At 58.4% G+C, this 15754-nt stretch overlaps 1 protein-coding gene across 6 annotated transcripts in view; it reads right to left on the bottom strand.

Moving 5' to 3' along the window:
* CAMK2B (calcium/calmodulin dependent protein kinase II beta) overlaps positions 1 to 15754 on the bottom strand; it is a 140202-nt gene that overhangs the window by 24591 nt on the left and 99857 nt on the right. For all 6 annotated transcript variants that reach the window (XM_049893574.1, XM_049893575.1, XM_049893576.1 and 3 more), the window contains exons 5-9: positions 11909 to 11974; positions 4856 to 4928; positions 1159 to 1261; positions 1001 to 1084; positions 225 to 319 (exon numbers count right to left, since the gene is read on the bottom strand). In XM_049893574.1, coding sequence (XP_049749531.1) covers positions 225 to 319; positions 1001 to 1084; positions 1159 to 1261; positions 4856 to 4928; positions 11909 to 11974 — 421 coding nt within the window. The remainder of the gene's footprint in view (positions 1 to 224; positions 320 to 1000; positions 1085 to 1158; positions 1262 to 4855; positions 4929 to 11908; positions 11975 to 15754) is intronic.

Below are 15754 nucleotides of genomic sequence, written 5' to 3'. Positions count from 1 at the left end.
CTCCTTCCCAGCCGGCCCACTCACAAGTGTGCACACACGCACACACACAAACACGCACACTCACATACTCTCGCACACACACGCATATACAAATGTGTACATACACGTGCACACACGTACATGTGCACACACATGTACACACGTGCATGCTCACGTGTACACACGGGGTGGCTGGGTCTTCACGGCCTCCCTATGGCTTGTGAGGGTGGGGTGGCAGCACTCACGTCGTAGGCTCCAGCCTTGATCTGCTGGTACAGCTTGTGCTGGTCCTCGTCCCAGAAGGGCGGGTAGCCCACGAGCAGGATGTAGAGGATCACTCCTGGGGAGGGTGGCTGTGAGCATGTGGCAGGTGCCCCCAAATGGCCACCTTCTAGCCACATGTGCCCAGCAGGGCCCAAGAGCACATCTACAGCCAGGGAGTAGGCAGGACCTCCCTGGGGTCCCCCAGGCAAGGGTCCAGTGCCCATCCCTGGCTCATCCTTAGCATGTGATGGGGATGCTGCAGACAGGACACACCCCTGGCGCTATCAGAGGGACACACGAAAGCCTTGGCTGGCCTGGCCCACAGTGTGAACCCATGAGTCTCCTGGGACCCTACACTGCCCTCTGCCTTCCACTGGCACTGTGAGGTAAGTGCTAGATAGTGTCACATTGAAGCAGCTTCAAACAGGCTGTCAGGCTGGCACAGAGAGCCTCATGGTCTCCTACCCAATGTCTCAGTGACCACCCCACTTCAGAGGTGAGGCCAGGGTCAGCTCCTCCAGCGTTGCACTTCCCCTGCCAGGGGTCTGCGAGACCCGCCCTCCCCCTAGCTGCCCACCCTGCTGCTGTTTCTGGGGCAGACCTCTCTGCCCCCACATGGGCAGTGGGCAGGGACTCTGGCTGTCTGTCAGCTCTGGAGAGGATTGACACACACTGCCTGGCCTGGAACAGCACCAGCTGCCCCACCCAAGTGGCTGCCCCAGTCCCCCCAGCCCCCCGGTACATGCCCGGGCCTCACCGCACGCCCAGATGTCCACAGGCTTGCCATAAGCCTCCTTCCGAAGGACCTCTGGGGACAGGTACCCTGGTGTGCCAGCAAACCCTAGCAGGGAGAGAGGGCCAGTGAGGAGATGCTGGGGTTGCACCCCTTCCCTTGTTGGCTGGCCCCGCACTTACCAAACCATGCCTGCTGGTCCCCCTGCACCTCGATGGCCAGACCAAAGTCAGCCAGCTTCACCGCAGCACCTTTGCATTTGCTGGCTAGAAGTAGGTTCTCAGGCTGCAGGTGCCATCAGGGCCAGGAGACATTCACCAGTGGGGTGAGTTATGGGGAGGGGGAGACACAGAGACCAGAGCAGTATGAGGAGATGAGGGTGCTGCCACCACCCCCTGCCCTGCCCCACGCTGTCCTCAGTCCCGGGAGGCTCCCGCATCACCCCTACCCCAAGACAACAGCAACAGGACAGCCACTCCATGCTCGGTCCCCTCACACAGGCAGTAACGGGGCGGGGGGGGGCAGGCCAGGGGGACTCGCACTGTCCTGAGCCCCCTTCAGTAGAGAGGCGCTCCCCCAGTCCCCACCTTAGCTCCCAGCAGGAATCTGAGGCAGCTCTGACATACGGGAGATGCCTGCTGTGGGCTCAGCCCTTCTTGCTAGAGCAGGGATCCCTCAAAGGGCTGCAGGAGGGAGGATCAAGCAGAGGGCTCCCAGCAAGTGGGGCCACACAGGAAGTCCACCCCTGGGCACTCCCCCTCCACCCTCTAAGCCCACCCAGCTGCTGCCCCACCACACTCAACAGGAAGAGAGTCCGCTCTGACTCTACCTGGGCAGGCTGGCATGTCCCAAGGGCCAGCTGTCCCCAGGTGACCCTCCACGCTCACACCCTCCCTCGGCCACCCCCTAGATGACCATCACACTCACACGCTCCCTGGGCCAGATGCCCCCAGGTGACCACCACACTCATACCCTCCCTGGGCTGCCCCCCAGGTGACCCTCCACACTCACACCCTCCCTGGGCCAGATGCCCCCAGGTGACCCTCCACACTCACACCCTCCCTGGGCCAGGTCCCCCCAGCTGACCCTCCACACTCACACCCTCTCTGGGCCAGGTCCCCCCAGCTGACCCTCCACACTCACACCCTCTCTGGGGTAGCAGTACCCTTGCTAAGTGGGGAGGTAGCATGTTCCCCTACCCCACAGAAACAGCCAAGGAGGCTGCTGCCCTGTGACTAAAGGGCACTTGGCCCAGGGGCTGGGAAGGGGGGCCAGGTGGCTGTGTCCCCTCAGGACCATGCCCCTCCCCACTCCAAGCATTCCCACCAGGCCAGGCCTGTTTCGGCAGGCCTGGAACCACCCTGGCAGTCACCAGACGCCCAGCCCTGCCACCTTGAGGGGAGCTCCCTGTGTGTGCACATCTTTATCCCTGCCCACCAGGCTCTCTGGAGCCCTCAGGTGCCTCTACCAGCAAGGCCTCTCTCTCATGACTCAGTGCTGACACCTCCTGTCAAAAACCATACCACTGCTTTCCTCTATGGTTGCTTTCCACAAGGACCCACTAAGACAGACAAAACCCTGCCAATTAAATTGCTTTTTAAACACTGGTTGTAAGATGCATCTCAACTTCAGAAATTTTAAAATGTGAACAAGTGGGCCCTTAAAACCAAAGCCAAACCCATTGCCATCAAGTCGATTCCGACTTAGAACCAATGAAATATGCAACTCCACATGGAAGGGTCTGCGCTCCCACTCTGAGCTTTGGGAGTGGGGTTCTCCACACCCCAGGTCCCCAGTGGCAGATCCCAGAGCCTATTCTGAGGGTGCAAGGATCCACCTACAGCAACTGGAGGACAAGCCATCCCACCCTCTCCTCTGTGTCCTGCCTCAGCCTCCCATTTCCCAAGGTCACATAGTCAGGTCACGCTCATCCTCATCCTCCAGGGTCTAGCTTGAGAGGGGCCCTCAAAGGCCAAGCTAGCAGGGCCCTGAGGATCCTGAGCATCTTGACTTGCCAGTGGGAATGGGCAGGGGATCCAACCTCCCCAAGCACCCCACACAAAGTTTGAACCACCAGGGGGGCCCTAGCCAGGCTAGGAGAGAAGCTTCATTCTGAAAATCAGGTACCAGTCACCTGGAAAGTGACCAGATGGTATCACAAATGTGTGCCCTCCCCCAAGGGAGCAGAGCAGAATTTCTTCCCCTAGTCTTTGGGAAGGGCTGTTGGAGGACGGTCTGAGTGGGAGGGAGGCAGGCCTCCTCAGCCTCCTATGATGCCCAGGCAGGGGACAGCCTGAGCCAGCTGCAGCTGGGCCCAGTATGCCTGACCCTGAAGAACAGAGATCTCATGCCATCTGACCCGTGCCACAGGAATCTACCCCCACTGTGGCCCCTGAGATGATATGCCTGAGTTTTGTTGGCTCCTCCCTGCTCCCTACACTGCCCTCACTAGGCTCAGATCAGACTCACAGCACCTCAGCCTACCTGTCTCATTGAGACAGTGGGTCTTCTTCAGTGCAGGGGACTGCCCCACTCTCTACCTGCAAGGACCACTGCAGCCTCCCCGCTCCCTCCCCCCCACCTCTTCTGCTCCCAGGTCACACCTCAGGTGCGGAAGGGAGCCCTGACTTCATGTCTTGGCTTCAAAGACACCTAGATAAGTAATGGGGTCCAGGGACAAGGAGGGGACAGGCTACCATACATCCCCTTCGCAGGGGAGCCACGGAGTCCAAGAAGCAGGCCCAGGCACGCCCCCTCAAGGAGAGCACAGGTGGTCCCTCCCAGACAGCAGGTCCTCTCCTGCATGGTCAGAGGCCTGAGTGAGGCACCAACATAGGACAGAGGACACGGACCTGCACAGGTGGGCAACCAGACAGGACATGCAGACTGGAGGCGGTGCCAGGGTATGGGTGTGTAAAGGGCTGGCAGTCCCAAAAGGGACATGGGGGGTGTCCTGTGACTATACTGCACGTGGGACTCTCACTGACCATCTCTGCAGAGATGCTGCAGGAATCAGCTCATGCCCCATCACTGCCCCAAGAAAGGGCGAAGACTCATTTAGCATGGTATTTTGGGGAGGCCCCATCACATGCCACCAGCCTGGCTTCTAAGCGGGGGGGACAGACCCAGAATTCACAGTGCCACCCCTGGGGAAGAAATGGCCCCAAACTAAGCCTTGGAGAAGGCTAAGGCTGAAGAAGGGAGAAGAGGAAACAGAAGGGAGGGAGGAGAGAAGGAAGAAGAAGGGAGGGGGAGGAAGGAGGGAAGAAGGGAGGAGGAGGAAGAAGGAGGGAGGAGGAAAGGAAGAAGGGAGGGGGAGGAAGGAGAGAAGGAAGAAGGGAGAAGGAGGAGGAGGGAGGGAGGAGGGAAGGAAGAAGAAGGGAGGGGAAGGAAGAAGGGAAGAGGGAGGAGAGAAGAGCTGTGTCTGCAGAGCTGTTCCTCTGAGCAGCCTCCCCACCCTGCTCCCCACCTCCCTGGCACCAGGTGGTGGGGACCTTCCTCTAAACAGGGCCTGTGGCTGCTAGGCCTAATAGGGAGCTGCAGCCCAGGCAGTAGGGACTCAGAGAAAGGACTGGAATGGGTTGTCCCTCACTATCCTCAACTGGCATCTGCTAGCCAGGTGCCTGCCCCACCCACCCGTCCAGGGCTGTCTTCAGGGGCCTGGGAGTGTATGGAGACCCCACGTGGATTTTTGAGGGACTGCCTGTGGGTGCCCAGCAGGTCCCTGAGGCCCAGGTGGCATACACACGTATGTGTGTGTGTGGTGCACCATTGGGGCGCACTGCAGCAGCAAGAACCTGCCTGCTCTGCTCTGGCCAGGCTTCTTTTAGACTGACATGCAGACGACAGACAGACAAGTGCCATGAGGAGGACACTCACCTTGAGGTCTCTGTGGACGACCCCCATTTGGTGGCAATGGAGAACCGCCTCCAGGATCTGCTGGATGCAGTGACTGCAAACACCAGGGCCGGTTAGTTCCCTGTGCGGATGGCAGCGGGGGTGGGGGGAGCGGAAGCTAGAGGGCTCAGAGAGGGGGTGCAGCCCCAGGAAGGGGGCTTGGTGGGAGGAGATGCACAGTGGTGGGCCAGAGCCCTTTTCCCTGAGAGGGGCTTCTAAGACCCCAGGAGGAGGGCCCTGTGAAGACAAATCCAGGCCTCCCTCTTCCAACACCTGATGGCCTGGCCAGAAGCCTTGCCTGGGGAGGACAGAGGGCTACCCAGGAGAGCCCCTCCATCCAGGAGGGTGGGGAGTAGGGAGGAGGGTAGGGAGTAGGGAGGAGGGTGGAAAGGGGGAGCTGGGAAAGCAGCATGTGTCTGCTCTGGGAAGCACCATGGGTGGGCTGTGGAGGCATACAGGAGCAGTGTGGGCCTTGGGGTGGGGTCCCCAGGCTGGCTGGGGGCCATGTGGAGCAGTAGGTTTGGAATCAAGGAAGAGGGGACAGCTGGCCAGGAAGGAGCCCTGAGATGCTTTCCTCACCCCTAAAGGTCGGCAAAAGGCCTAAGCAGGAGTCACAAAAGCCAAGCGAGCCCTCTCCTCTGCCGGCCCCAGCTGAGTCTGTGGAGGAGGCAGGGCAGGGCCAGGGAAGGGCCATAGAAAGAAAACACGCCCTTTTCCTGGAGCCCCTCCCCAGGCCCGTGGTTTCCTCAGGAGGGAGGCTGGGACTGAGCAGGCAAAGGGGGGTGATGGTGAGAAAGAAGACGGGAAATTAAGGCTGGGGGGTGGGGCAGACGCAGAGCCAGGAGAGAAGGGGTACGCTGGATGCTGAGGTGTGCAGGCTGCACCCTTGGGCACCAGTGCCAATGCTGTGGCCACCGACACATGGTCACCCATGCCACTGTGTGGACAGCAGAGCTCTAGAGCACGGGGGTCCCAGCGGTTCCTGGTGGGCAGGCCTGAGGGGGCAGACAGTGTGGGCACACCTGGTGCTCCTGGTGAGCGGCAGTCCTGGCTTTGCTGGGGCCCTGAGCATGGACCTTCCCCTCCAGGCCTTCCTTATGTGGCCAGGAAGGGTTGGTCAGCAGAAGTCCTAGGGCCCTTCTGGAGTATGAATACTGGCAGAGGTCAGAGCTGCCCAGGGCTGCCCTCAGGCCACCTGCCTGACCCTGTCCTTCAGCCATCCTGCTCATTGTATCCCTTGTACCTCAGACCGAGGGCCCACCCAGCCCTGCTCACATGGAGGCCCTGGCCTGGGCCTGCCCGCTGCCCATCCAGGTGCTCACCCTGTACCCTCCCCCCACCTGTAAGTTCCCTCAGAGCAGTCATAGGCCTCTCAGGACCCACAGTACCCTCAGCCCAGCTGCCCCGGGGGACTCTGCTCTACGGGACTACGATGTCACACGACTACAGCCCCTCTGGGTACTGGCTAATGGGCGGTGGGCCCATCCCTGAACACACTGGAGTCTGGGGACACAGAGATACATGCAGTGAGGTGACTGAGAGCCAGGTGAACCAGGGGAGTCGCCAGATTCCCTGGGGGGCAGGACCAATCCTCTTCGTCCAACAGCTCCCACCCTCTTTTGGCCACATCTGGAAATAGTTGGTCCTCTGTAACAGAAATGAAGTCTGCTTCCTCCCTGAGAGACCCCAGATGTCAGAATCCCAATGGGAGGACAGAATCCTGAGGTTTAGGGGGATGAAAAGGGACCGCGCTCAAACCCCCTTCAGATGTCAGCCAAAGGCAAGGCCGCAGCTCTCCAAGGTGCCCTGCCCTTGCTGCACCACCTGGTCTCCTGCACCCATTTTGCTCCCTCCCTGCTGCCCCCCTCCCCAGCACGGGCTGTGTCCCTGTCTCCACGGTCACTGGAGGGAGTGGCCCTTTGTCCCCATTGGCACCCCAGCCAGCACCTACCCTGTCACTGCCCAAACACGTCTTCCTGCAGCTGCAGAGGACTCTAGGCCCACAGCAGGTAGGTTCTGTCCACAGGAAGCCACACTCTCAGCTCAGATAGGCAGTCTGGGAAGCCCATGCCCAGCCCCTGGGACCAGCCTGGTGAGCTGTCACCAGAGTCTCCTGAGCAAGGAATAAGGGCCTGGCCTACACACAGGAAGCACCTGAGCCATGGAGGCACCTCTTCCCACCACAGTGCAGCCCCCAGGCAGCAGGCCCCAAGAGACAATCCCTCTGCTCTGGAATCCGGTCACGTGACTTTTCATGCTCAGAACCCTCTCCATTCCAGCACAGCTCTGCAGTTTGCCAACCCCTCCAAAGGCCAGCTGCAGCCCTGTGTTTCCAGTGCCTTCCGGCACATTCTCAGAAGCCCATCATCTGTGGCACCCACCCTGGGCATAGCTCAGAACAGCCACGGCCACAGGCAGCCCCAGTGCCCTCCTCTGGGAAGCCACTTCGGCATCTGGATCAGCCCATAAACGGATGGAGACCACCACACATCTTGGCTGCAGCTCAGGGTCACCTCCTGTGTCTTTTCCATCCTCAGATGTCTTCTCCATTCTCAACTCAGCCTGCCTCAAGGCCTTGAGCAGGGATGTCTCCTTATTAAGCATGCTCCCCAGTTACACTGGGCCAAGTTGTGGTTTCCTCTCGTGTGGTCACCTCTCCACTGGGCTGTGGCTCCATGACAGGAGAGCCATGCTCTATTGTGTCTCTGATGACAGATGTTTGACAGATGTTTGTTGAATCAGTGAGCTCATCTGCCCACACCCGGTCCTATGGATGCACCTCCCGGGTCAGCACCGAAGATGCAGCAATAGCATCCTCTGTCCATGTCTCATGGCTCCCCCGAGGCATCCTGGAAAATTTGCAAATGTCGCTGAAATCTAGGCCTGTAACTGATGTCTGGCATGGCCATCCAAAACGAAATCATGATCATCTCCACACCATGTCCTCTGGGAGCACTCCCGTATCGTGCAGCACCATGAGTGGTGGTTGCCATGGCATCTCTGTGCTCGGGCACCATCTTGTTCGGCAAACACAACTCTGCGGTAGAATGCTGTGCTAGGGCTACACGAGCAGCTTAGTAATTCTGGCCTCTCACCCTCCTCGGGGCTTCACATCACCTCAGAGGACTCTGGCATGGGGTCACCTCTGCAGCTGGCGACCTTGCAGCGGGGTACCTTGCATCTCAGCTACTCTCACCCTCCTGTCTGAACACCCCACCCTGGCTGGGGTGGGGCTGGCTCTCCAAAGATGGCTCGTGCTGCCTTCTCCCCTCTTCATCTGCTAGCATCGTACTGGCCTCCCAAGACAGCAGCCAACACCCTCACTGGGCCTGTTGTCTTTTCTGAACTGCGAACAAGTCACCTTTGTGGCCAGGGTTATCCCCAAGCTGCATCTGGACACCCTCAGATTCCTGGCCTGTCCTGCTCTGAGCAGGGCTCTGCATCCTGTCAGGCATGCCCCCTGCCCTCCTGGCTGGGCTCGGGGGAGTCAGCATGCCCCTGGGTCTCCCAGTACTCTGCGGCAGAACTTCATTTCTGAGACTCCCTGAACCAGCTCTCATCAGCTGTATTCCTTTTCAGAGTTAGTTTCGGGGAGTCCTACATGTTTTGAAATGTGCTTTCCTCAGTCTGAAAAAGGACACATACACCCCTAAGTTTCCTTACAAATCATAAAATAAAAATCCCGCCCCCTCCTAAGAGGCATCTCCAATCTTACTGGTTAGAACAGAGTTCAGAAAAGCAATTCCTTCCCTCATCTCCTCTCCCTCCAGCGGTAAACATTGGAAATTCGTCAGGTATTCGGTGTTCAGTGCACCAGGCCTTGAGCAGGTGCATGGAAGAGCCACAGGGCGATGTGTGTCTGGCCTGGCTGGGCTGCCCTGGCGGCCCCTCCACACCATGCTGCTGGCTCCCTGTCTTTTCCATCTCAGCACAATCTGACTATATTCCATGGGGTATGTAATGCTCAGCTCCACCCCACCCGCCTTCAGGGAGATCTGCTCTTTTGGAGTCAGCCAGCCCTTCCTTTGCCACATTCCTGTCTCCAATTCTACCCCTTTACATATGGTGATAGCCACGGAGTAACTGACGCCCTTGGGCTCACATTTCAGATGGCCTGTCAGGTGCAACTGCCTGGGCAGGACATGGGCACAAAGAAGGAAGCCAGTAGTCCTCATGACCCAATGTATATGGCTCCCTAAGAGAAAGGGGAAGTTAGAGCTCCTGGCCCTACAAACACAGAAGCAGGGTGCTCACAATGGCTGCATCAGTGTGCCAGCCTGCTTCCCTGCACTGCCCTGCCATCGCCCCTGTGCCCAGCACACCACAGGGCAAAGGCCTGCCCACTTCCCCATAGTTTGGCCACCAGACACTGATCCCGCAAAAGAGGCAGCAGAGTTTCAGAGAGAGAACTAGGGGTTTGTGGGTAGGATGGTGAAGGCATGCCTAACCCAGAGCACCACTTCCTCTGGGCCAGTTCCAAGGGGGCCCCAGCAGAGGGGACTCCGGCCCTTGAGGAGTAGGTGTCGGCCCTCTGAATGGGGCAGGAGCATGTTGGAAGTCCTGGGCCCTCCTCATCCCTGCCTCCCCTCCCAGCATTCCACAGCTTCCTCTAAGGAAGATTCCTGAGACCCCAACAGCCAGAGCATCTCAGAGACCCATGGAAAATCCCAACAGTTTATCCTCGTCCTGAGCCCACCAGCTTCCAGGCAGCTCTGAGCCTCCTGGTCTGCACTGGGCACGGGAGACAGCAGAGGAGGAAGCCAGCCAGGGGCCTGGGTTACACAAAGGCCAACTCTTACTGGCCAAGTAGGGGCCCCTCGAGGCTGGCACCCTGCACTCACTCCGAAGGGGGCTGCGTGTCCATCAGAGACATGAAACGAGAAAGATAGGGGACAAAGAAAGCAGGGAGAAGCCGAGGCCATGTCTGCAGATGGGCAGATGTGCTCTCTCCGTCAGGGAGAACAGTGGCCTGGCATGACCAGGGTGTGCGCTAGAGCTCCTGCAAGCCCTGAGCCCGGCCCTCCTGTGTGCTCCTGGCAACGGCCACCTGCTCCACCTCCAGGCCTTGCTTCGGTGGCAGCACAGGTTGTTCAGGGTGAGGCAGGTCAGCATGCACCCCTCTACTCCTGCCCCGGCAGCCTGGAACTGGAGGAGCATAACCCATAGGTCCCTGTGTGCAGAGGTTTAGGGGTGAGTGCAGGTTATACCTTCTATCAGCTGATGAAGACAAGAGCGCAAGGCAGAACTGGGCGGTGGGTAGGGTGGGAGAGGGACAGGGAGGTGAGACATCGCTGCCCCAGGGATGTTGACATGGAGGGGAGGAGTCAGAGAAGCTGAGGAAGGGCAGAGGGACAGTGAGTGTGGAGAAGAGACAGACAATGGGATGAGAGCCCCAGGACCAGATGTCAAAAAGTCCGGGATGACTGGGACTGGATGTGAGCCTGTAGGGGGTGGGTGCCCAGTTTGGAAGACATGGGGGGAGGGACTCAGGGGCTCCAGAGGAATGGGAGACAGTCTGGGGCTGCAGGGCCCCTCCTCTTCCTGGGGGGGCCGAGGGCACGGCTCAGCTGTGAGCTGGAATGTACTAGTTCCCTGTCCCAGACATGGAAACTGAAGACCAGAGGAAATCCTCTAGGAGTCCACAGGCAAGATTTGAGAGCAGTTCTTTTCACTCCAGCCAGTGTTCAGTCCAGTTCCTCCCAGGCCATGGGAGCTGGGGCCCAGTCTGAGAAGGTGGGGGCGAGACTTGAGGGAGCCACTTCATGCCTCGCCAGGATCCTCAGAACCCTCTGTCTACCCAGGGCTCCACCTGCCCTTAGAGATGTCAGGGAGGGCCTCCAGGGACCCCTGACCAGGCCCTTCCCCAGAAGGCCTGTAGCACACTCCCTTGTTCCCGGGGCCAGCTCTGGTGGACAGTTAGCCAGGCCCAGCAGGCTCCCTACACAAGGCTGCACCTCTCCACAGCAAGGCCTCCTGTGCCACACAGGAGCAATGTCCATGGAGGTATTTTTTTAGACGACATTCATTTTTCTTGATGAGAAAAGTAATACGCACTCATTAAAGAAATTCTTTGAAAATATAAAAAGAAAATTAAAAAATGTAAAGTCATCCATAATTCTGCCACTAGCGAGGACCCCACCTGGCCTTCTTGTCTTTCTTTTGCTGGCAGGTCTGTGCCAAGTCCACCTCTGGCCCCAGGCCTGCCCTTCCTTCACATCATGTCAGCTGGCGGTCAGGGAGCAACCACCCTAGCTGTTCCCAAACTGAGGTGCCCTGTGATGAGGGATACCTCTCGTCATGAATCTGAGTGGTGCCTGGCTCAGGAACCTGGGCTGCAGTAGGCCATGTGTGGTCTACCCCTCCAGGAACTGGGAGCTAATGCTTGTCACCTCCAGTTGGGGGCCTTTCCCACCCACCACCCACCAACACAGGACCCCATGCTTCTCCTTGTATGTCAAACTGGTAAGATCAAGGAGGGTCCCTGGAAGAGGATTCCTGGCCCTGCCTTGGAAACCACTCATCACTATGAGAAAGGTTAACCAAGAAGTGCCTGTTATCAGCCACGGACTGAGACTTCCGAGAAAAGGGTGGGAAGACACCTTACGAACGAGCTGTGCTCTTTTCCTTCCCTGGCCAGCCCCCAAGGAGGTCACCGGATCTTGGGATCAGTTCCCTCAGGGCTTGGGTTGAGACCCTGGACAAGTAGCTGACCCCACTGAAACCAAGCAGGACTGGGCCTCTTCGCACTCAGGCCACAGGCTATCCGTTCCCCCGAGGCCACCCTCCCCTGACCCTGCCCATCAAAACACATGGAGGCCAGGGGCTGAGAGCTCTCAGCAGGGCCTGCTGGCCCTCAGCCATGTGGGCAGTGTAGGCTGGCAGAGCCAGTGCTTCCTCATGGCTGACCCTTTACCAGGCCATGGAGGGAAACGTTGCATAGAAACATTAGAAGCGGTAGGAAAGGGTGGGGCGAAAGAAAGGCAGAGGGGGTTTAGAGAGGGAGAAGGCACGGCGGTGGGAGGGCTCTGCACTCACCTGGCATCAGCCTCACTGTAGTACTCCCTCGCCACAATGTCCTCAAAGAGCTCCCCACCTGTGACCCTGCAGGGACAGCACACTGGAGTCACATTTTGGGAGCCTGTCACCTCTGTCACTATCACCATCACCCACACCACCACCACCTCCTGCACAGAATCACTATTACATGCCACTACCATCACCACCACCAATACCATCACTACCTCCGCCATCATCATCACCACCCACACCACCACCACCTCCTGCATAGAGTCACTATCACCTGCCACTATCACCACCACCGCCACCAATGTCACCATCACCACCTCCACCACTGTCACCATCACCACCTCCATCACAAACACCACCTCCTGCATAGTCACTATTACCTGCCACTAGCACCACCACCACCAGCGTCACCATCACCACCTGCACCATCAATACCACCACCACCTCCACCTGTCGCCATCATCACCTGTGCCAGACAGTTTACCAAGTGCGTACTCATGTCTGATCATATTTAACGTTTTAATCCTCACAACCACGGCATGACACATTCAGTTTACAGATGAGAACAGAGTTTCAAAGGTCTACATAACTTGCCCAGGAGTTTGGCTCTGCACTATTATACCCCAGCCTTGTGACTCTAACGCCAGGTTCTGTGCCCCTCTACAAACCCCCTGGGGCCAGAGATATGGCCCTCACTACAGAAAATGTAGTGACTGGGCCTGGCCTCTCCAGTGGCTGGGGTGCTGAAGGGTTCATCCAAGAGGAGAGCAACGACAGTGTCCAGCAGCTGGGACCCATGTTGGCACTTCCTCTTGCCATCCTGTGCACCACCCTGTGAGTGGCCTTACAGTCTGGATGGAGCCCCAGGGGCAGGAACTGCTGCCTGGAGGACCTTTGGGAACCTGAAAGGGTCCAGGCTGCCCAAGGTCCCCCAGGCTGGGAAATTGGAGAAGACATGGGACAGAAAGGTGACAAAACCAGGGGTACAGGGGGCTTGCACACAGTTGTCCTGATTTACAGGGAATAGACAAAGCCATCCCCTGGGTCCACCCAAGCCATTCACCCAACTCAGCAAGCTCCAAGTCAGCCAGGAGACACCACCAGGAAACTCCACCCTGAGGTGGCCCAGAATCCCCTGTTCCAATGTTCCCTCCTGTGTCCCTGCGAGTACACAGGTGAGCACTTCCCTCTACATCCACACCTTCTCCCCAACTCCCTGCCTACCCCATGGCTGCCCAGCCACATGTCTGCCACCATGCCAGCCTCCACGTATTAGTTCCTTGAAGGTGGGGCTCAGGTCTTCCTCATGTTTGTGTCTCAGCACTCAGTGCCGGCTGGCCAGTGGCAGGGGCAACAGGGGAGTAGGGACTGTTGAACAGGGGTCCTGGCATGGGCAGACTCTCTCTCAGTACTGACTGCTAGCAGGCCCCAGGCATGGGCTAAATGCCTTATCTGAGTGTCCTGCTGAGACTTCGCAACAGTCCTTGGAGTGAGGGACTATTATGATCCCCTTCACCCTGGAGGAAACTGAGGGTCAGAGAAGGCGAGTGACCAAGGGAAACAGCAGCCTGCATGCACTGCCCCTCCGAGGCACTACCCTGAACTGGCTCTGGGGTCAGAAGCCTGGGGTCGGGTCAGGTGCTGCCTTCCTTCAGCTGCGGGACCGGGCAGGTCTTCACCTCTAAAGCAGGAGCTGCAACACCGCATGTGCACAGCTGTCGTGAACTCAGTGTGCTAGGGAGGCACCTAGAGCCCCTGCACATAGCCGTAATTAAAAGACCAGGAGACTCCCTCTCGTTCCCCGTTCCCTGTCCTGGATCGGGGCAAAGGCTCTGCCCCAAGCCTGGGCCTGGGCCTCCAGCAGCAGGCCAGAGGGCTTTGCTGCTCTGTGTCCCTCAAAAAGCAGACTGCGCTGCTGAGCTCAGGCCTGCCTGCCACCTCCTCTTCCTCTCTCTCCTGTCACTTCTAGTTGCTCATCACACCTGTGTGTCCCATCAGCTACCACACTGTGTACAAAGAAACAAAATAATTCTTAGGTGAGGTCTTCCAGGGCCATCTAGCCTGGCCCCTAAGCTTGGACAGCCTGTGCGTGTGTATATATGCACATGTGCTCATGTGTGCCCACAGGTGTGTATGTGCTTGCATGCATGTGCACAGATTGCATGTGTGTGCACGCATTTAGCAGGAAGATCAAATTCTCGGTCTAGCCCAGGAGAGGAGCCTGGCATTCTCTAGCTCTACCGTTTAAAAAAAAAAAAAGCTCTTGCCCTCAAGTTGATTCCAACCCACAGCAACCCTATAAGACAGAGTAGAACTGCCACATAGGGTTTCCAAGGAGTGGCTGTTGAATGTGAACTGCCGACATTTTGGCTAGCAGCCGTAGCTCTTAACCACTGCACCACCAGGGCTCTACAGTCCACCGTTTACCCTCCCCACACACAGCCCCACAGATCTGATCTCTCAGGCCTTAAGCCCTGTTACAGGGCAGTGACGAAAAAAGCAGGCCAGGCCTCAGGCAAGAACAGCAGCAGCACAGAGAGACCCCACCAGGAGTGCTCCTGGGCCCAGGGGACAGGTGCTCTGGGCTCCCGTTTGTTCTGGTGAACTCCAGGGCCACAGCCTCCCTCAGACCAGAGCTTAAGGGGGCAGGGAACTGTGCTCCTGGGTCTCCACCTTATTGCTGCTATTGGTACTTGGGGGTTTCCACTCTTGCCCAAGGCATCCATCACTCAGGCACTGTGGGCCTCTGTGGGACACTGTGGCTGACTTGTGGTGTGTGTAAGACTCCCTGTTCCCAGGTCAGGCCCCCAAGCCTCTGTAACATTCCCAGGCATGGGGAATGGGGGTACCCACCCGCCCCCAGAATCCAAAATCCAGAGTCCCTACACTGACACGGGTCTCCTGAAGGTGATGTCAACCCGGACCAGAAAGTGTTTTCCCAATTTTTGGAGCCAGCGTAGGCCCCACCAAACCCCTCAGCAGACAGCACAGTGGAGGCTTTGGAGAGTGCCATATGAGCCTGTGAAGGGAGGGAAGGGAGCTGGGCAGCAGCCAGGCCCACCTCTGTGTCTTTAGGGCCTCCTCTCCTCCTGTCTCAGCCTCCCATAGCCCTGGAGACACAGGGGCAGACAGGCCTCCCATGCCACAGCCCTGCGCCCTGCAGGCCAAGGGCCCACTCAGAGCCACTGCCTGGTATGACATGCTCCCACCCTCCCTCCCCTGGTGGCTGGAGGGCTGTGGGACACTCTAGGGTGGTCTGCGTGGGGCGGGAGGGTGCTGCCTTCCCAGCTTCCCTGGGTGTGGACGCCATCTGGGACAATCATAATCTGAAGGCCACGGAGGTTTGGGGAAGGGTGTGCAGGGCCCCCTCCAACCTCCCCAGCTGGCTTCCTCGTCCCTGCCCACATTCAGAGCCTCTCACCCACACCCCTGGCTGTCCCGTGCTTGCCAGTGCTCAGAGACAAGAAACATCTACACACACATGTGCACACACACAAAGCACACAAACGGGCAAACACGCAGGTGCACACACTCAAGCACATGCATGCACACACTGAGGTGCATACACGTGTACACACACGCACACATGCTCACTCACAAACACATGCACACGCATACACACACGTATACACACAGGCACACACGTGCACCCATCTTCTCTCCTTGTCTGCTCCTAAAACGTTCACAGCCGTCTGTCTGCCACCAGGGCAGGGACGCTGCCTGCTCCCCTACATTCAATGGCTTCTCCATTGCCTGCAGAAGATACCCACTGGAGGAAGTAGGAATGAGGGCACACGTGGGGCAGAGGGCCTGCCCCTCCTCAGGGCATGGGGCACAGCTCTGGCCCCACAGGAG

This window comes from Elephas maximus, chromosome 8 (assembly GCF_024166365.1).
Source record: "Elephas maximus indicus isolate mEleMax1 chromosome 8, mEleMax1 primary haplotype, whole genome shotgun sequence".
In the NCBI taxonomy this organism is placed as follows: domain Eukaryota; kingdom Metazoa; phylum Chordata; class Mammalia; order Proboscidea; family Elephantidae; genus Elephas; species Elephas maximus.
The sequence above is the reverse complement of the archived record's forward strand: the minus strand, read 5'-3'. Positions and strand labels throughout refer to the sequence as shown.